This window comes from Mustela nigripes, chromosome 4, assembly GCF_022355385.1.
Source record: "Mustela nigripes isolate SB6536 chromosome 4, MUSNIG.SB6536, whole genome shotgun sequence".
Lineage (NCBI taxonomy): Eukaryota > Metazoa > Chordata > Mammalia > Carnivora > Mustelidae > Mustela > Mustela nigripes.
In genome coordinates this window covers 180284413-180305733 of record NC_081560.1, presented here as the reverse complement: position 1 = coordinate 180305733, position 21321 = coordinate 180284413, and the positions used below count along the sequence as shown (strand labels likewise).

General features: G+C 40.2%; 1 protein-coding gene and 2 non-coding genes across 3 annotated transcripts in view; all 3 read left to right on the top strand.

Moving 5' to 3' along the window:
• EIF3A (eukaryotic translation initiation factor 3 subunit A) overlaps nucleotides 1–21321 on the top strand; it is a 38858-nt gene that overhangs the window by 11134 nt on the left and 6403 nt on the right. Inside the window, exons 6-19 of the mRNA XM_059398691.1 lie at nucleotides 1461–1669; nucleotides 3529–3700; nucleotides 6198–6302; nucleotides 6683–6781; nucleotides 8163–8279; nucleotides 8541–8726; nucleotides 9237–9584; nucleotides 10007–10111; nucleotides 10202–10315; nucleotides 11952–12074; nucleotides 12908–13061; nucleotides 14041–14225; nucleotides 19331–19419; nucleotides 20078–20739. Coding sequence (XP_059254674.1) covers nucleotides 1461–1669; nucleotides 3529–3700; nucleotides 6198–6302; nucleotides 6683–6781; nucleotides 8163–8279; nucleotides 8541–8726; nucleotides 9237–9584; nucleotides 10007–10111; nucleotides 10202–10315; nucleotides 11952–12074; nucleotides 12908–13061; nucleotides 14041–14225; nucleotides 19331–19419; nucleotides 20078–20739 — 2668 coding nt within the window. The remainder of the gene's footprint in view (nucleotides 1–1460; nucleotides 1670–3528; nucleotides 3701–6197; nucleotides 6303–6682; nucleotides 6782–8162; nucleotides 8280–8540; nucleotides 8727–9236; nucleotides 9585–10006; nucleotides 10112–10201; nucleotides 10316–11951; nucleotides 12075–12907; nucleotides 13062–14040; nucleotides 14226–19330; nucleotides 19420–20077; nucleotides 20740–21321) is intronic.
• Nucleotides 6416–6545, top strand: LOC132017079 (small nucleolar RNA SNORA19). The gene has a single exon (XR_009404156.1). It is a non-coding gene; the product is annotated as a small nucleolar RNA SNORA19 (small nucleolar RNA).
• Nucleotides 7474–7602, top strand: LOC132017078 (small nucleolar RNA SNORA19). Its single transcript, XR_009404155.1, has one exon. It is a non-coding gene; the product is annotated as a small nucleolar RNA SNORA19 (small nucleolar RNA).

Below are 21321 nucleotides of genomic sequence, written 5' to 3'. Positions count from 1 at the left end.
CTCTCTCTCTCTGCCTGCCTCTCCATCTACTTGTGATTTCTCTCTGTCAAATAAATAAATAAAATCTTTAAAAAAAAAAAAAGAAAGAAATGGCAGAGAAAAAAGATTGGTAGTTTTTCTGCCAATTGAAACTAGGATCTGCTCTCCAAAATATTTTCCTTTCTGTAGGGTCACCCTTAGAACACTGCCTGATGAAATAATGAAAAAGATGTTCTATAGAAGACAAACATGCTCATTATTAGAACAAGTGGATAAGTAGAAAGGAGAAACTATTCACCCCTTATCTTATTACTCAGAAATAACCTCTATATTGTACTTTATGTCCTTCCAGATTTTTTCTTACACATTTTTCGAAGTAGTATAGTGATGCACTTAAAAAAATCTTTGTCACATTTGTTAAAGTGTAATTGACATTCCGCAAAACTCACCCTGAAAATTGAAAAATAGTCACCACTGTAATCAGGATGTAAAACATGTCCTCAAAACTCCCTTGTGCCCCTTTGCAACTGACTCCACCCTTATCCTTAAGAATCCATTGATCTGGGGCGTCTGGGGGCTCAGTGGGTTAAGCCTCGGCCTTTGGTTCAGGTCATGATCTCAGGGTCCTGGGATTGAGACCTGCCCCCCCCCCAAATCCGGCTCTCTGCTCAGCAGGGTACCTGCTTCCCCCCCTCTCTGCCTACTTATCTGTCATATAAACAAATAAAATCTTTAAAAAAAAAATTCTTGATCTGTTTTCTCTTATTTCTTATTTAATCAATAAAATGATCTGTCATGGAAAAATTTGTAAGCATATAATAACATTTTTTAAAGTATATTTTGAAACATTTTCAAGACAGTCAATAGGATTTAAAAATAACTTTTGCAAATTAAAGCACAGTTGACAAAGTTGTCAAGATAGTTGTTAGCTAATCTAGTTAAGTCAGGCTTCAGGCTGGGGCTGGTTGGTAGAAAGACTAATAAAATTGAATTTTAAAAAATTCTCTGTGGGGCAGATATATATCCTTGCAGATAATTGGCATCTTCTTAAAATTCACCCTTGCTGCCAAGAAAGGGACAAAGAAAGCAACAGCCTCTGTTCTGTTTATATTAGTTGGCACATGTTCAGATATACCTTATCTACTTTAAAAGGTTATGAGCACCAGTGCTGAAGTTCATTAGCATCTTGAAGTGGACTGAGTGGAGTGTCGTGTTGTGGCTGAAAGGCAATGCCCCTCCCCCTTTTTTTCCCTAAGTCTCTTCTAATTTGAAGAAGTTTAAGGATTTAGTATTTTTGTGATAAGGCAGTTTTCTGGAATATATCAGATACTAAATTAAAGGTGAATAAAAGGAACCACACATAAAGGTTTACTTTCTACTTTTTGTAATTCAGTATTTTGTGTTTTGATTTCATAAAGAGGAGATTTGAATTGGATTTGTTTGTTTAGAATGCAGTGGCTAATTTATACTACTAATTTTAGGAAGCATTCAAAGCTGTGGAAGATATTCATGGACTGTTCACCTTGTCTAAAAAACCACCTAAACCTCAGTTGATGGCAAATTATTATAATAAAGTCTCAACTGTGTTTTGGAAATCTGGAAATGCTCTTTTTCATGCATCTACTCTCCATCGTCTTTACCATCTATCCAGAGAAATGAGAAAGAATCTTACACAAGAAGAGATGCAAAGGTAAGAGTGTTACAGTCAAATAGTACTGGAATTATGAAATAAACACCTCCTACTAAATGGCATGGTTCCAGGTTAGGGTTTCTCAGCCTCTGCATCATTGACATTTGGAGCTGGATAATTTATTGTCATGGGGACTGCCCTTAGGATGTTTGGCAGCATCCCTAGTATACCCACTGGGTGTCGGTATGATGCATACACTGCTCAAGATCAGAAGTGTCTCCAGGCATGGTTGTTCTCTGGTAGAATTCTTGGTCTTCAAGTAACTGTCTTTTGTCTGATAACAACTCTGCCGTAAACCTGACTTGAGAAAATAGAATATTAGGAAAGACAGTGTTAAGATATGAGCTTTCTATCCATATAGGGTATTTAAAGTCTAGTCATAGGATAAAATAAAAAATTAAAATAAATGCTGCCATGAGGTCACTTTTTCTCCATTATAAAATAAAACTGATTGTGTGTTCGAATATAGAAAAGGGGTCTATAACCTAGCAGTCTAAAGGCCACTTTATTTTTTTTCAACAGTACATGCAGCCTATTTTCTTTCCGTCATGTTTGTTTTTTTTTTAAATTAGACTCAGGGAGCTCACACCCACACTTTTTCTTAATATTGGTAGACCATGTTATTTTGGCCTCTGCTAGAATTTTGTACACCAAACTGTTTTTCTTTAAGCTTTACACCAATACATGCAGCCAACAAAATGAATTTTGCTAGTGTATTTTCTTTGAAACGCTTAAGGAGAGTGGTTATTACGTCATTCACTGTCCTATATGTAATCCATGTCTGAGATTAAAAAAACAAACTTAAAAAGAGGTACCTTAAGGTACCTCTGTACAGAATATCCCTTTAGAAAGTGCGATCATAATAGTATTATAATAATAAACATTAGGCTATTTAACTCTACATAAATTATTTGCTTAATCTTCACAGTAGCCTCCTGACTCAGAAAATTAAGTATCTTGCCTTAGGTTCCAGTCTTAAAACTGGTGAGGCTGATATTCTAACCCTTGACCCTTGGGCTCCAGATCCCACTATCCTTAATCTATTATATTGCTCTGAATTCAACCTGACTTCCCTCTTGTGTTCTAAGGAAGCTAAGATTTAGCCCCACCATGAGTCCTTGCTCGACCACACAGCCCCCAGTCATGTTCACCTACATTTTATTTTATTTTATTTTTTAAATTTTTTTTTTTTAAAGATTTTATTTATTTATTTGACAGAGAGAGATCACAAGTAGGCAGAGAGGCATTCAGAGAGAGAGAGAGGAGGATGCAGGCTCCCTGCTGAGCAGAGAGCCCGATGTGGGACTCGATCCCAAGACCCTGAGATCATGAACCGAGCCGAAGGCAGTGGCTCAACCCACTGAGCCACCCAGGCGCCCCACCTACATTTTAAACCCAGTCTTTTTTTTTTTTTTTAAGATTTTATTTATTTATTTGACAGAGACAATGAGGGAGGGAACACAAGCAGGGGGAGTGGGAGAGGGAGAAGCAGGCTTCCCGTTGAGCAGGGAGTCCAGTGTGGGGCTTGATCCCAGGAAGCTGGGATCATGACCTGAGCTGAAGGCAGGTGGTTAATGACTGAGCCACCCAGGCGCCCCCAGAGTCTTTTTCTGTAGCTGGCAAATATTGACAGTAGTAAGTGGGTGGGTGAAGGTCTGCTTCTCCCAGGTATTTGTTTTAGCACAGTCCGTTTCTCTTCATCTCATGTTTTGATGAATAACGTAGATGAATATGGTCCACCAGTATGGTAGACGTGTTCTGTCACTCGCGTGTCTTGCCAGATAGTTAAGAAGTGTTTTTTTGTTTTTTTTTAAAATCAGTTAACATAAATTTAACAGATTTGTAATTTTCTTCTCCAGAATGTCTACCAGAGTCCTTTTGGCCACTCTTTCTATCCCTATTACTCCTGAGCGTACTGATATTGCTCGACTTCTGGATATGGACGGCATTATAGTCGAGAAACAACGTCGCCTTGCAACACTGCTAGGTCTTCAAGCCCCACCAACACGAATTGGCCTTATTAATGATATGGTTGGTATAAGTTTGAGCATTCTTACAGCTCAGAATGAAAACTTTATGGTCAGGTTTTATAATTCATGGCAGATGGTTCTGATGGATGGTCTAGTTTGGGTCCTCATCGTACCCATAGATAAGTTCAGAATTTTATAGGAAGGGTAGTGGTCGATGTCAGGACAATAGCTGACTGAGTCTATCATAGCATATTTCCTCTTTGGGGAAGGGATGCTAAATGGCGAATCTAGAATAATTTTTTAAAGAGACTTTATTTATTTATTTAATTTCTTTGACAGACCGAGATCACAGGTAGGCAGAGAGGCAAGCAGAGAGAGGAGGAAGCAGGCTCCCCGCTGAGCAGAGAGCCCGATGTGGGGCTCCATCCCAGAACCCTGGGATCATGACCTGAGCCAAAGGCAGAGGCTTCAATGCACTGAGCCACCCAGGTGCCCCAAGAGTTTATTTATTTGACAGAGAGTGAGAGAGGAAATAAAAGCAGGGGTAGTGGGAGAGGGAAAAGGAGGCTTTCCACTGAGCAGAGGGCCCGATCCATGGCTTGATCCCAGGAACCACCCAGATGCCCCTAGAATAATTTCTTTTTTTTAAATTTTTTTAAATTTTTTATTTACTGGAAAGACAGAGATCACAAGTAGGCAGAGAGGCAGGCAGAGAGAAAGGAGGAAGCAGGCTCCCTGCTGAGCAGAGACCCTGATGTGGGGCTCGATCCCAGGACCCTGAGATCATGACCTGAGCCGAAGGCAGAGGCTTAACCCACTGAGCCACCCAGGTGCCCCAATAATTTTTTGATAGGAATAAAATTAGAGCTGGAAGAATTTTATTTGAATTCTTATATCACAGCTAATTTCAGTAATAAGGGCATTTATAAAGAGAAGTATTCAAGAAATGTGGACCGTTAGTCATGCATGTGTTTTGTATTGGGGATAGACTAGAGTGTTTATGTGTGGGGATAGGATCTGCCATTGTTTGCCTCAGTCTCTCTTTTTTTTTAAAGGATTTTTATTTTATTTATTTGACAGAGATCACAGTAGGCAGAGAGGCAGTCAGAGAGAGGAGGGCAAGCAGGATCCCCGCTGAGCAGAGAGTCTGTTGCAGGGCTTGATCCCAGGACCCTGGGATCATGACCTGAGCTGAAGGCAGAGGCTTTAACCCATTGAGCCACGCAGGTGGCCCTGTTTGCCTCAGTCTTGTGACTAGTAAGTAGGTCTGTATGGGAACACACTCCTGTGCTTGTAGGTCTTGGTGTGCCCCTGCAGTTAATCTGTCGCTGGTTGGCAGTTCCAATTTATGAAGGATAAAGGTCCACATGCATTATGCATTCTAGGTTATAGCTTAGGTGTAAGGTAAGATGTACTTATGGCAGTTTCGAGGTCTATGAAATTAGGCCACTTTTTTGTCTCCTTTTAGGAAATGTTATGCAGTGGCATACTTAGCTGAGTTCTAGTGCTATGTAAGAATATAAATCCTAAATGTAATTGGGTAAATTCTCATAAGGTGGTTTCTAGTCACTGCTCCCCCCACCATAGCCTACCCTGATTTGTAACACCACATACTAGTTTGCCTGTGTACTTTGTATGAGATTTGAGTTCTGTATATATGGAATATGTTAAATTCTTTTTATTAGCATATTTGTAAGACTTACTCATATGTTGCATGTAGCTGTTTTTTCTTTGATCATTTTTTTTTTTTTTAGAGAGTTTATTTATTCATTTATTTGACAGAGATCACAAGTAGGCAGAGAGGCAAGCAGAGAGAAAGAGGAGGAAGCAGGCTCCCCGCTGAGCAGAGAGCCCGATGTGGGGCTCGATCCCAGGACCCTGGGATCATGACCTGAGCTGAAGGCAGAGGCTTTAACCCACTGAGCCACCCAGGCGCTCCATCTTTGATCATTTTTGTATAAGAACATCTTACTGGAGCGCCTGGGTGACTCAGCGTCTGCTTTTGGCTCGGGTCATGATCTCAGGGACCTGGGATCAAGCCTGGATTCTGGCTCCCTGCTCAGTGGGGAACCTGCTTTTACCTTTGCCCCTCCCCCTGCTCATGCTTTCTCTCTCTCTCAAATAAATAATCTTTTAAAAAAATCTTACATGTAATTTTTTTTACCCCCTAGTTTGGGGCTATTATGGGTAGTGTTGCTAAGGTAATTTTTGTGTGATACAGTTACTTGTAAGGTGTGGTATTTTACTTACTAGTGGTAATAAATTTGCTTGTACACATGAGTGGTCTTTGTAAATATTTTATTGATCATGTTGATTTAGAGTTTTTATATCCTTACTAAACTCTTGGGGGACATTTAACTGTAGATGTATAATTTGGGGTTAGAGACTCAAACATAGTTTTCCTTTGAGTTCTTCTGATGAATTTAAAGAGAGTTGAGGCCAATTTTTCAGATGTTTTCCAGATTTCCAATCCCCTGTTTTTCTTACTTCTACTCAGTTCAGTTGGAAATCTAGTTGGAAAATTTCCTTCAGCAAATTAAACCTTTTGTTTATTATAGGTCAGATTCAACGTACTACAGTATGTTGTTCCTGAAGTGAAGGACCTTTACAATTGGCTGGAAGTAGAATTTAACCCCCTAAAACTCTGTGAGAGAGTCACAAAGGTAAGACTTTGTATTTTAGTTTGGTTATACTATCATATAGCTGGCCCTTGTGCTATTACAGATTCTCTTTATATCAAGAGACAAGTATTACTTGTCCTATACGTTTGAATTCAGTGCACATTTCATTGTCTTTTTTTCTTTACATCAGGAAAAAAGATATTTCTGATGTGCTAAATAAACCTTTGGAGGTAAATTAGCAGCATGACTGATTTAGCCATTGCTGTCAGTCACCTTCAGACAAGCCTCAGTATAGCTTCGTATTATGTGTGTATTTTCCCTCACTGTGCGATGTTTTTATGTTTAAAAAACCAGAAAAGTTTCACAAATGTTTGAGTGTTACTTAGAAAATATAATTCTTTTTAATGTACTGGATTGTACAGGTTCTAAATTGGGTTCGGGAACAGCCTGAAAAAGAGCCAGAGTTGCAGCAGTATGTTCCACAGCTGCAAAACAACACCATACTCCGTCTTCTGCAGCAGGTAAACAGTTGTAAACAAGCGTTCTATTTACAACTGTAATTTTTCCCCTCGGTTGTTTTTTTCATCACAACAGTAAAAAATGTAGGAACCACTAGAAAGTTAACCTTTCACCAGACTCCAGCCTTGCCAAAACTAGTCTTTCCGTTTGATTTGAAAAGCAGTTATTTTATGTAATTTGTAATTGCTTTTTTTCCCTTTATTGTTGAATATCATCTTTGTACATTTTTCCTCATTATCAGTGTAAATTTATTTTACTCCTTTTAATACCTTCATGGTTTTACATTGTCTAAAGGGTACTACTGTGATTTATTTATTTAGACCCTGTTGATGGAAGTCTGTATTTCTAGGGTTTTTTTTGCTGTTAGGAAATGTTGCAGCATTGAACATTTCCATATATACATCTTTGCATATTTCTGTGGCTTTCTATCATCTAGGAAGTGGAATTAGTTACAGGGCTTACACATTTAAGCTTTAGTAGCTCTATAAGATTCTGTTAATGAACCCTCCTACCAGTAGTGATTGGGAAAGCCTTTTCTGTTTCTCATACTAGTTACTGTTAGTCTTTTGTCATATTTTAGTTTGACTTAAATAAGTTTAAAGATTATGGTTTATAATATGGCTTCAGTGTTCCTATTTTGTCTTCATTTGTTTCACGGGGAGGGGCTTTTATAATACATTGGCTTGCAGTATTTGTGCACATTCCATTGGTCTGCTTCTCTTGTATAGGAGAGCAGTGTTATTTCTTATGTGCTACACAAATAGTTGAAGGTTAATTAGCAGTATAACTAAATTGTAATGCTGCCAGTCTCCTTCAGACAAATTTATTGAAAGTGTTTAAGTGAATTAGGTAAGTAGCTGGTCTTTATCTACAAATAAAAGGCGATTTAGGGCTTTCTGTTTTATAAAACTAGAATTTGGAAGGATTGGGCTTCCAAGGAATGGTGCAGTGTGGTGGCTCAAAGCATAGCATTTGGGATTTATAACCTTGAATTGAAATTCCAGCTCCAGCAATGTAGTGTTAACACTTAGTCTAAGCTTCAGTTTCTTTTCTCTGAGAAATGGGCATAATTTCTACTCTCAGGCTTGTGTAAGACTGTACCAAAAAAAATACTGAATAGGGGCGCCTGGGTGGTTCATTTGGTTAACCGTCTGCTTTCGCTTCAGGTCATGGTCCCGGGGTCCTGGGATCGAGCCCCGAATCTGGCTCCCTGCTCAGTAGAGAACCTGCTTCTCCCTCTCCCTCTGCCTGCCGCTCTGCCTACTTGTGCTCTTTCTCTCTGTATCTCTGTCAAATAAAAAATACCTCTGTCAAATAAATCTTTAAAAAAAAAATGCTGAATAAATGATAGCTGTTGTTACTAACCTTGTGTTTCTTATGCAGGTGGCACAAATTTATCAGAGCATTGAGTTTTCTCGTTTGACCTCTCTGGTTCCTTTTGTTGATGCTTTCCAACTGGAACGGGCTATAGTAGATGCAGCGAGGCACTGTGACCTGCAGGTATGTGCCGGAAGGGACACAGAGGTGGGAGACTTTTAAGGACTGAAAAACACATACCCTTTGTTTCTCAGCTTTTGGTTCACTGGCACCATTTTAAAGTTGTACTGAGTGAATCTTCTGGCTTTTGTATTTAATTAACATTCTTATTTTTTTCCCCCTTACGATCAGTTGAAATTTTTTGTCAAAAGTTATTTATTTCTAGAATGATTTCATACTTATTTATAGATGAAACTATTGATGATGTTACTTGATTCTCCAAAGGTTCGTATTGACCACACTTCTCGGACACTTAGTTTTGGATCTGATTTGAATTACGCTACTCGAGAAGATGCTCCAATTGGTCCTCATTTGCAAAGCATGCCTTCAGAACAGATAAGAAATCAGCTGACAGCGATGTCCTCAGTACTTGCAAAGGCACTTGAAGTCATTAAGCCAGCTCATATACTGGTATGTATCTTTGGGGGAAAATGATCTACAGAATTTTTGAGGGGCCCTTATGCTATGTCTTACATACAAAGGTTTGAGACGAGTCTGAGAAAATGGGCTTATTCTATATTTCCTCTCCAGGTGTATTGGCTAGTTTTGGTATTCTACCTGTTACACACATGACCCCCACCGACACCCATAGGAAGTACTGTGCTTGGGCTTTTCCTCTCGGCTTAAGTTCTTCTTTGTGTGCTCCGTGAGCATGTCCCTGTGGCTTGCACACTTTAAAGTAGATGGGGTGCAGAGAAAACTTGACTTAGCAAATAAAGGTTCTTTAGCTGCATCACTTCTATTGATAAGACTGTATAGGTCATAGTCTGGTGCTGGGAACTAGTAGCTTGAATAACATCATCTCCTGTTCTTAAATGCAGACACGTGAGGGTAATGCACCAGGGTTATTTAATAATTATATGATGTCTAATGTCATGGTGTGTCACACAAGAATTTTTAAAAATGCATTTGTCTTTAAAGCAAGAGAAAGAAGAACAACATCAGTTGGCTGTTACTGCATACCTTAAAAATTCACGAAAAGAGCATCAGCGTATTCTGGCTCGCCGTCAGACAATCGAGGAAAGGAAGGAGCGCCTGGAGAGTCTGAATATTCAGCGTGAGAAAGAAGAACTGGAGCAGAGGGAAGCTGAGCTCCAGAAAGTACGGAAAGCGGAAGAAGAGAGGCTGCGACAGGAAGCAAAGGAGAGGGAAAAGGAGCGCATCTTACAGGAACATGAACAAATTAAAAAGAAAACTGTCCGTGAGCGTTTGGAGCAGATCAAGAAAACAGAACTGGGTGCCAAAGCTTTCAAAGATATTGATATCGAAGTATGTAACACGTTACTTCTTAACTTGAATCCACATCTCAGAAGCATAGTCTTTTTACTGTTTATTGATTACGTTGGGTTGTCTGGTGGTTTTCACTCCCTTTGGTACAGCTGATTCATTAATCGGTGAAGTAAACATTTTGTTTTTAATGGCTCTGCAGTTTTTAACCCTTGTTAAAGTGGAGTTGGGTATGTGCAGTTTAGAGTAACGAGAAATAGATGTTAAGATCGTGTTGTTTTCCCTTCATTGAAGTGGAAATAAGACTATTGTAAAGCATTCTTAAATTACTTAAGTTTACGCAATGTGAGCATTTACTCATTGTATAGAAAGTAATTTAGGTTTTTGATTTTTGAAAAATCACATTTTCCATATACATTTCTCTTGTATTCTTCTTAGTGATTGTGCATTTGTAATACTTGCAGGATCTCGAAGAGTTGGATCCGGATTTCATCATGGCTAAACAGGTTGAACAGCTGGAGAAAGAAAAGAAGGAACTTCAGGAACGCCTGAAAAATCAAGAGAAGAAGGTAGGTGGAAGAACTGGTTGTTGATAAACTTAACGTGCCAGGTTAACAGAAAATTTTCCTTTAAACTGCATTTGTTTTCATGTCATTCAGATTGACTATTTTGAAAGAGCTAAGCGCTTGGAGGAAATCCCGTTGATAAAGAGTGCTTATGAAGAACAGAGAATTAAAGACATGGATCTCTGGGAACAACAGGAAGAAGAAAGGGTAAGGTTTTTGTTTAACTGTAACATTTGTAGGCTGTAAACTGTAATTAAATCCTCTGCCAGTAACGGGGCCATGGTTTCAAAACCATGATTATTTTGTGTTCTTTAGCCAGGAATGGTGCTTCAATGGCTGCGTACTAACAGATGGGTTGGCAGATAGAAATTTTCACAACAGAGTTTTAAGAATGAAACTTGTACAATACAAAGGACAGCTGAAAAGTTCACTAGAAAAGCAGCTTTATGGGCATATAATTCACATGCCATACAGTTCTCACATTTAAACTGTACAGTTCATGGTTTTTAGTATTGCATAGCCATTTAATTTTAAAACTTACCCCAAAAGAAGCTCCATACGCTTCGGCAGTCATTCCTCATTTCCTCCCCCTCCACCTGGCCTCTTGTAGTCAGCAGTCCCCTTTCTGTCTCTATATTTGCCTATTTTTTAGACTTTTTATATAAATAGAGCCACATAATGTATGGCAGTTCCTTCTTTGTGACTAGGCGGTTTGTTCTGTAGTTTTGTTAGTATATGTAATATTTACCCTAATGATTCAAAAGAAGGTTTGCGAATGCTTGTTGCAGCCCCATTCTGGTTAAAAATAAAAAGTAACTGTAGACAGCACATCTGTGGGGACTGGTGTGGGGGATGCAGCCTTTTGGTTGCATTGGAGTATTTGCATTCTGAGCTTTGTTTGCCAGTGCCTTGCATTTCTTCACAAGCTAGATTTTTTTTTTTAAGATTTTATTTATTTATTTATCAGAGAGAGAGAGAGAGCGCGAGCGAGCACAAGCAGGCAGAGGCATAGAGAGAAGCAGGCTCCCCACTGAGCAAGGAGCCTGACTCGGGACTTGATCCCATGACCCTGGGATCATGACCTGAGCCAAAGGCAGCGGCTTAACCAACTGAGCCACCCAGGTGCCCCTAGAAAATTTTTTTTTTAAAGATTGTATTTATTTGACAGAGAGGCAGTGAGAGAGGAAACACAAGCACGGGGAGAGGGAGAGGGAGAAGCAGGCTCCCCGCTGAGCAGGGATTCCCAGTGTGGGGCTCGATCCCAGGACCCCGGGATCATGACCTGAGCCAAAGGCAGATGCTTAACAACTGAGCCACTGAGGCGCCCCACAAGTTAGAATTTTGTGGTAATATGTAAAATTAGGGAAATAAGAGTACAGACCAAATAAAGTACTTGAGATGATCTGCTGTAGTCTTTGCCCTGAAGCCTTCCTTTTCCCCCTTGGAGTGCAAAGGAAAAGGCCTCCTTAAAACACCCTGCCTTAACCTCCAGTTTTCTTTAAGGGAGAAAATATCTTTTATCATTAAACCATAGTGCTTGTTATCTCTGAAGTATTTTACAGTATATGTTACAGTTTTGCTTTCATAAAAATTTGCAGTACTTTTGGCCTAAATAAAAACAGTTTCTTACAGATGCTCCCAGAACTCCCATCATCCATCCTCTGCCCCTGATTGCCTTCCTAGGGACATTGGGCATAGATGTAGTAACATTTCCGTATTTATGGCAAGATGGATGGAGCAGAGGAGCTGCTTGTCATTCTTCAAGAATATCTGTGAAGAATTAAGAGTAAATAAATCAGATAATGATTGCTTTGAAATTTAACTTTGTATTATGTACTTGCAGATTACTACCATGCAACTAGAACGTGAAAAGGCTCTTGAACATAAAAATCGAATGTCACGAATGCTTGAAGACAGAGATTTATTTGTAATGCGACTCAAGGCCGCACGACAGTCTGTTTATGAGGTGAAGTTAACTGATTTCTGGGGAACATTTATTCATGAGCTTTTTAGTTTTGCCTTAAGGTTCTTCTTTAACACAGTGGTATATTCTGTTTTGACTTTCTGTCGTGATCATTCAAATAGTATTTTAGTAGAAAGGTTCTTGAAAATATAGGCTATTAGTCAGCCATCACTATAAACAAATTTTTCTGAAGGTGAAAGTGAACTGGATAAAATTTGCTTTTGATACAAGCTTGTTTACTATTTGATTTAGAAAGGAAAAAGGCAGATCGAAGTGTTCTGCTCTTAAATTCTAATTTAATCCTTTGGTTTGTTTCACATAAAAGCAAACCCAGTAGGTATAGAAAATAGTTGTCAACAATTTAAATTTTAAAAAATTTGACATGAGGGGTGGGAGGTTGGGGTACCAGGTGGTGGGTATTATAGAGGGCACGGATTGCATGGAGCAATGGGTGTGGTGAAAAAATAATGAATACTGTTTTTCTGAAAATAAATAAATTGAAAAAATTAAAAAAAAAATTGACATGAAAAAAGCTCCACAGTCATTTGGAAATTTTTAAAGATCTTACATATTTATGGAGGTGGGGGGCAGAGAGAATCCCAGGCAGGCTCCATACCTAGCGCAGAGTGTGGGGCTCAAACTCTCGACCAGGAATCAAATACGCAATGGACTGAGCCACCAGGCACCCCCGTTTGGAAGTTTTTATAACTTGAAAGTTGCTTCTTACAGTTTCAGGAAGTTTGTAGTGCTTTAGTAAACTTCAAATTTAACTAGTTTATAGGTCTTCAAAATTTTTGATTTTTGTTTTGTTTTTCTTGTGTCTGTTCTGTTAATAGGAAAAACTTAAACAGTTTGAGGAACGATTAGCAGAAGAAAGGCATAATCGCTTGGAAGAACGTAAAAGGCAACGTAAGGAAGAACGCAGAATAACCTACCACAGGGAAAAAGAAGAGGAGGAACAGAGGAGGGCAGAAGAACAAATGCTAAAAGGTATCTATAGACCACGATTGGAGGTAGTATAAGGCACGGTTGATACTCAGTTTATAGCGGTCATATTCAGGTTGCCTTGGTGGCTCAGTAGGTTAAGCATCTTGCTTTGGCTCAGGTAATAATCAGAGGGTCCTAGGATCAAGTTCCACGTTGGTCTCCCTGCTCAGCAGGGAGTCGACTTCTCCCTCTGTCTCTGCCTCTCCCCTGGTCGTGCCCACTCTGTGGCTCTCAAATAAATAGCACCTTTAAAAAAAGGAAATTTAAATGTAGTAGTCACATTCAGAAACAAAGGAACAAGGGAACAGGACCATTGGCTTCGTTTTTAAAAAATTTTATTTATTTGTGAGAGAGAGAGCATGCACAAGCAGGGGGCAGGATGCAGAATGAGAAGCAGGCTCCCCGCTGAGCATGGGGCCGGATGCAGGACTGGATCCTAGGACCCTGAGATGATAACCTGAGCTAAAGCAGATGCTTAACTGACTGAGCTACCCAGGAGTCCCAGATCATTGGCTTCTTCATTGCACCTAACTAGAGCCTGACTTTTAGTTGCCTGAAGTTTGTTATAGGCGAGGATGTTACTTCCTCTGCCAACTTATTTCCACATTTTTGGTGTTTCTTAAAAAAAAACAGTATCACTTTTTAATATCATCCCTGTATTTTATGTAGTTGTAACATTTATTGAGGAACGTGTGGCAGATGAAATCTGTTGAATGATTCTTGATCTGGAAATCCAGATGCTCAGGAGTTGGGGAGGGATTTCCATGGTCATTACAAAACTATTCATGTTGAATGGCATTAATATTTGTTTTACTTGATTATCTTCTTGCCCCTTGGCTGGTTATAAACTACTTAAAAATTCTAAAAAGAATTTTCCTTCTACTTTATGCTGCCTGCTGAATACCAACAAAGTAGACCTAGCAAAGAGGGGAAAGATGCAGGTAGAGGCGCACTTGATAACGCTACCTCCTACATTATGCAGAGCGGGAGGAGAGAGAGCGCGCTGAACGGGCCAAACGCGAGGAAGAGCTCCGAGAGTATCAGGAGCGGGTCAAGAAATTAGAAGAAGTAGAAAGGAAGAAACGCCAAAGAGAGCTGGAAATTGAAGAAAGGGAACGACGCAGAGAGGAAGAGAGAAGACTTGGTGATGATCCACTTTCTAGAAAGGTGAGTGTAGGGGTTACTCTGTTTCTGTGCGATGTGTTTGTTATCTGGCTCTCTGGCATGATCCATACGCCTCTGCACGTGTCAGTGTCTGGGCTTGGTGTGGAGAATTGGTGGCATTCATCTCTTAAAGTCTGGTGTTATTTTGTCTTCCCAGCGATAGGTTCTTAATGGGGGAAGATAAGATAAGACTTACAGCAAAGCGGGGATTTTAGGCTTCAGTTTAGGAATCTGCTTTGTAAGAATGAAGTCCTTAGTAAGAATGAAGTCTTCTAAGATGTCAGTATTTGACGGAAGAACACTCTTTTGTTTATGGAAGGACTGTTGTACCTTCCTTAAAGGGGGTTGCTGTGAATTCAGAGATGATGTGAGTTCTCTCACTTCCTAATGCTCAGAGACGGTCCGCCGGACCGTTGCATATTGCAGCATATTCACCGTCTCCCGGCAGCTTGTTAGAAATGCAGAATTTCAGGCCCAGTGCCAAACCTGAATTAGAACCTGCATTTTAACAATATTGTGGGGTGCCTGTGTGGGTCAGTGGATTAAGCCTCTGCCTTAGGGTCAGGTCATGGTCTCATGGTCCTGGGATGGAGCCCCGCATTGGGCTCTCTGCTCAGCAGGGAGCCTGCTTCCTCTCCTCCATCTCTGTGCCTGCCTCTCTGCCTGCTTGTGATTTCTGTCTGTCAAACAAAATCTTTTTAAAAAACCCCATTATTCCCAGGTGATTCAGAGGCTGCTCTGAATATTTATTCTAAATATGCATGCATGTCCAAAACTGACCCATGTTTCCCCTCTGTCTTGTGTCTCTGACTCCGGCTCCTGATTGGTGACTCTGTTACCCACTTAGTGGTGGAGTTTTTAATTTACCACTCCCTCTCCTTTCTTTTCCTGCATTACTGCCTTAGTTCAGAATTTCCTTTTGCCTGTATTATTTATTGGTCTCCTTACTATTCTCTGTGATTATAATCATTTCCCAGCTTCAGACCTTCCTCTACATTGTGGTCTGCTTGATTTTTTTTTTTCTTCCCCATAATGCATATTTGATTATTATACCTGCTTTTGGGTTTCACATCTCTCTTTTGATTGGTACTCAGTACTTCTGGCCAGACTACCTGCCTTAGCAGTCCAGGCCTTTCTAGTTTGCTGCTTGTAGTCACTGTCTCTTCCTATGCTTCCTATGTTCTATCTCTTCCAAGCCTTACCATGTTTCTGTGACATTATCTGCATGTTCTTTGTTTTCCCATGGATATGCCCATGTTCCCCCTTAAAGAAGATACTTTCTAAGTTAAGAGGTGAGTAGCTGGGAGATTTCTTGCCTGCCTTTCTCTATTCCTTTGTCTCTGCCATACCATTGTCACTTCTCTTTATTGGAGGGCCTGCTCTTTGATTTCTTTTTAAGATGTTTATGGGTAGATTTTTGGTTTTGTTACTCCTATTGCTAATTTTTATTTTTATTTCTTCGTTATTAGTGAATATGTCCTCTGTTATTTAAAAAAAATATATTTAGGGGGCACCTGGGTGTCTCAGTGGTTGAAGCCTCTGCTTTCAGCTCAGGTCATGGTCCCAGGGTCCTGGAATCGAGGCCCACATCAGGCTCTCTGCTCAGTGGGGAGCCTGCTTCCCTCTCTCTCTGCCTGCCTTGCTGCCTACTTGTGATCTCTGTCAAATAAGTAAAATCTTAAAGAAAAAAAAACGTGCGCGCGCGCGTGTGTATGTGTATGTTTGTATGTATATGTATATATATAAGGATGCCTGGGTGGCTCAGTCGGTTAAGCAGCTTTCGGCTCAGATTATGATCCCAGAGTCCTGGGATTGAGCCCCGCATCGGGCTCCTTGGTCAGTGGGTGGCCTGCTTCTCTCTCTGCCTCTGCCTGCCACTCTGCCTGCTTATGCTCTCTCTCTCTCTGACAAATAAATAAATAAAATCTTTTAAAAATACATATATATTTATTTGAGAGAGAGGGCGTGCACATTTGCCTGTGGTGGAAGGGGTAGAAGGGAAGGGAGAGGGACGACAGACTCCCTGCTGAGCCCCATGTGGCTTGATTTAACCCTGGGATGGTAACCTGAGTTGAAACCAAGCATAGATGCCTAACCGACTGAGCCAGCCAAGCATGCCTGGTCTGTATAATTTCTGATTTTTTGGAATTGAATACATTTTCCCCTTGTGTCCTAAAACATGTAGTTAGTGTATTCTTTTTCTGTTGGGCACGAATTTCTGTGGGTATGTATGGAATCAGAAGTGTTGTGTTATTTTAATTTGCTGCATTCTGTTAATTTATGGGTACTTCATCTTCTGAAGAAAGGGAGGTAACTTGGGGCACCTGGGTGGTTCATTAAGTGTCTGCCTTAGGCTCAGGTCATGATCTCAGGGTCCTGGGATCAAGCCCATCGTCAGACTCTGCACAGCTGGAAGTCTGCTTCTCTCTCTCCCTCTCCCTCTCTGCTCCTCCTCTCTCTCTCAAATAAAATGTTAAAAAAAAAAAAAAGAGGTAGCAAACGTGCTGTGATTATGGGTTTCTTTGTTTCTTTTTTTATTTAGTTTTTGCATATCCATTCTTTTGTTCATTTTTGACATTTTATTTCTTTTTTTTATTTATTTTTTAAAGATTTTTATTTATTTATTTGACAGACAGAGATCACAAGTAGGCAGAGAGGCAGGCAGAGAGAGAGGAGGAAGCAGGCTCCCCGCTGAGCAGAGAGTCCTATGTGGGGCTCCTTCCCAGGACCCTGGGATCATGACCTGAGCCGAAAGCAGAGGCCTTAACCCACTGAGCCACCCAGGCGCCCCTTTGGCATTTTATTTCTGTTTTGTGCCTCCCTCTCCCTCCTTTCCCTTTCAGTTCGAGAATCTTTAGATTTATCCGTTCATATTTAGCATGATAGTGACTGTATTTGGTTTTATTCTTAACATTTAGTTTGGAGTTTTTAATTTACTTCCATGTTCTTGCTACTTCTTCTTCCTTTAAGCCAAATTTTAAGAAGTTTTCTCCATTCACTTTTGTTTTTTGTGTTCTTTTTTTTTTTTTTTTAAAGATTTTATTTATTTATTTGACAGAGAGAAATTACAAGTACACTGAGAGGCAGGCAGAGAGAGAGAGAGAAGGAAGCAGGCTCCCTGCTGAGCAGAGAGCCCGATGCGGGACTCGATCCCAGGACCCTGAGATCATGACCTGAGCCGAAGGCAGCGGCTTAACCCACTGAGCCACCCAGGCGCCCCAGTTTTTTGTGTTCTTTAGTGATTACCACCCCCCTTCCCCCCCCCCCCTAAAATTTATCTAAACTTAACAGACTGTATATTGATTTGAAGAACCTCTTCTCTGAACAAAAACTTCTGAGCTTGTCTTTACTTTGGTTTCATTGCAGTAAGTGCACTCCTACAGCTGTCTTGGCAAACACTGTTTAGTTTCAGATATGTTTATACTGTATCATCTCTTCTCCTTTGCAGATACATTTTGTTGGTTTTGTATATCCTTTTAGGTTGTTTTTTCCAGGCTGTCTTTGTATATGTCTCAAAAGAGCACCCCCCGCCCCCCAGTTGAAAAATTGTGCAGTGATTCAGTCCCTGCAGAATCCTCCCTCAGAAGTTTCAAGACAGTGCTTACTGTCCTAGTACACGGGATAGGAGGAGATCTGATAAAAGTCTTGGTCTTGTTACCTCTGTACATAGTTGTTTTATTCCTTGGGAACTTTCAGAATTTTCTCTTTCCTTGGAGTAAAGGGGAGTGTAGAGATTCTACTGAGACTGTCTAGTTACCTCAGTGTATATATACTCTGTATTATTAATCCTTTTTGGCACTTGTGCCTTTTTAGTCAGAGGATGTAATTTTATTTTTCTTAGAGAAGATTAAATTTCCTTAGCTGATAGAAGTTGTCTATATTTGCCTTTCAAAGTCCTGTTCTTTCTATTCTAAGTTTCATTTTTTTCATCTCTTTGTCCTTTTGTAACTGGTTCTCTGAGATTCTTGTTCAGTTTATAAGTTTATTAGCAGGGCCTGTTCTGTTTGATCTATCAGCTGAGTTAAAAATTTTTGGCAATCGTGTTACTTTTTAGAATTCTTTTTCTTTGTTTAATGGCAATCATAGCCATACCTAAAAATCTCTTTTGAGGGTTTAGTTGTAGGAAAACCTCTAATCACTTGAATTCTTTGTTGAGTGTGATTTGTAGAGTGAGTGTGAAGGGTAGGATAAACTTGGTCTTCTGGATATGTACAGTCCCTCCATTGTGGTGACTAAGTTCCATTGGCATTTGTTTTTTTATCCCACGGTGTCCATTCAGGAAAGTCTCTTAGAACAATGTCCACCACAAGAGTTGAGAGTCACTTACAATGGCAGATGACTTACCATTCGGCTTTTTTCCTTCACTGCAGTTTATACTAGTTGTTGTTGAGGGTTTTGTTTCCAGAACACTTTAAAATTTAAATGAAGATCTTCTTAATCATCTGCTTGGGATTGTTAAATTTGTCAGATTTTTATCTTTCTCTTCCCACCCCCGCCCTAGGTCTTATTTGGGTTTTCCAGAGCGTTCTTAATTGCTGGTTGTGGCCTCAAGTTATGTTTGTTGGAGCAATCAAGCTGTGTCAGAGGTGTTGGTGGTAAAATTGTGTGCGTAGGTCTCTACAAAGACTGTACCACATTTACATTTCTACTTGAAGGGTGTTTATCTCCCCTTTCCATAATTTTTAATGACAGCATAGTATTTCGAAGAGGGAGGTAACTGTTAATTGAACCACTTCCCCATTTGACGTTTCATTTGTTCAGCCTCTGTTTAGTAGGAACTGTGATGTACGTTTAGGGCACTGAGCTTTTTTCACATAATCTCAAAAGGAAAATTTGAGGTCAGAGGAAATCTGTAGATATTTTAGTAATTCCAGAGGGCGGGTGGGGGTCAGATTATTTTCAGGTGGTATTTTATTTGATTTATAAAGTCACTCAGAATAAGTGAGAATGCTGGTTTCACTGTACTGTCACTCTGACTTAAGATTAAAAAAGAAACAACTTTAAAACTTGTTTATATTTAAGGGCTTAAGGTTGATGTAAGTGGTAATACCAGTAGTTGTAATAAGTGTTGCCATTGTAGTGCCTCATGTTAACTTTGGTGAATGTAGGACTCTCGTTGGGGAGATAGAGATTCAGAAGGCACATGGAGGAAAGGACCTGAAGTCGATTCCGAGTGGAGAAGAGGCCCACCAGAGAAGTAAGTAGAATCGAGGAAAATAGTATTAATTAGTCATAGGTCCTATTGAAAACCTTATCACAGTTTTTAAGTTCGGTTTATTTTGTGGAGTTGGGGAAAGGAGAATGGTCAAGAACTGTGCGAATGTTTGTTACTGAAATTTTTTTTTTCTGAAATATTTTTCATAGTTTACCTCAACAGTGCTGTAATTACCGACTTCTAAATATTTTGACAAATATATGCTTCAGATTTTTTTTGTTCCCGGAGTGCTGTAGAGATTACAGTAAGAGTGAACAGTTCTAGAGCTTTTTTTTCTTTTTCTTTAAATTTCTTAAGTAGATTGAACCATCCTTTAAAAATGACTGCTCATGATAAACAAGATTGCTGGTCATAAGTCTTACACAGAAATTAGATTTTGAAAGGCCATCGTAAAGATTAGAAATGGGATGCTTATTATAAAGTACAGTTAGATAACTTTTTAAGGCAGTTGTCTGCTTAATTTGTTGATGTGTAAGATTTTATATTGTGTTATTTTTTATCAGGAGCACATACTCTTTGAGGAGTAGGAATAATGAATTTAGACTGAAATGGTTTTTAAAAGGGAGAGAAATAATTCCCCCCAAATCATGTGCTTTTAAGAAAATGGACTCTTAAAGATGTTTGCCTTGTTGCTCTGTAGGGAGTGGAGACGTGGAGAGGGGCGGGATGAGGAAAGGCCTCATAGAAGAGAGGAAGATCGACCAAGGCGTTTGGGAGATGAGGAAGAGAGAGAGTCCTCTGTTAGACCAGATGATGATCGCGTTCCCCGGCGTGGCATGGATGATGACAGAGGTCCTAGACGTGGTCTTGATGAAGACCGGTTCTCTCGCCGTGGGGCAGATGACGACCGACCTTCCTGGCGTAATGCAGATGACGACAGGCCTCCCAGACGAATGGGTGATGAAGATCGGGGGAGCTGGCGTCATGCAGATGATGACAGACCACCTAGACGGGGACTGGATGAGGACAGAGGAAGCTGGCGAACAGCTGATGAGGACAGAGGACCGAGACGTGGGATGGATGAGGACCGGGGGCCACGGCGAGGAGGTGCAGATGATGAGCGGCCTTCCTGGCGTAATGCTGATGACGACCGGGGTCCCCGGCGGGGCATGGATGACGACCGGGGTCCCAGGCGGGGCATGGATGACGACCGAGGACCTTGGAGGAGTGCTGATGATGACAGAGGTTCTAGGCGTGGTGCAGATGATGACCGGGGGCCTTGGAGAAACATGGATGACGATCGGATTCCCAGAAGGGGTGATGACTCAAGACCTGGTCCCTGGAGACCATTTGTCAAGCCAGGTAAGATTTTGGTATTCTGTCAACTTGCTTAGATGCTCCATAGAATCTGATGCGTTTTACAAATAGTGAAATCTTACGTGAGCTAATCACTGTTCCATAGTTGATACCAGGTTATTTCAAATAGGGGTCCTCTCAAATGACTGCTTACATTTAGATATCTAAATAAAAAGTTACTTTTTAGCTAAAAATGTGAAATTTTAATTATGTCTGACAGCAATCAGACTGTATTATTATTAGTTTCCAGATGGATGGGTCTTTTATCTTTCCTTGGTTATCTGTGCAGTGATTTTTATGTTCAGAGTTAGACTTTCATGTCCCACACACCAAGAGAAGTTAAAGAATTTTACTCCTTTTTCTCCTTTAGTGATAGGCACTTTGTTTTCTTTCTGCCTGTTGACCCCTTTGGGGGCTCTTGTTCCCATGCCTATCCCCGAAGTATTGGTGTTCCTCTGGTTCTGTCCTAGACCAGCATTCGCACATAAACAATGAAAAAGTTACTTACTAAGTATTTGTCTTGCACTCCTCTGTCAACCATGGGGTTATTCTTTTTTTTTTTTTTTTTTTTTTGCCTTCTTTTTAAAA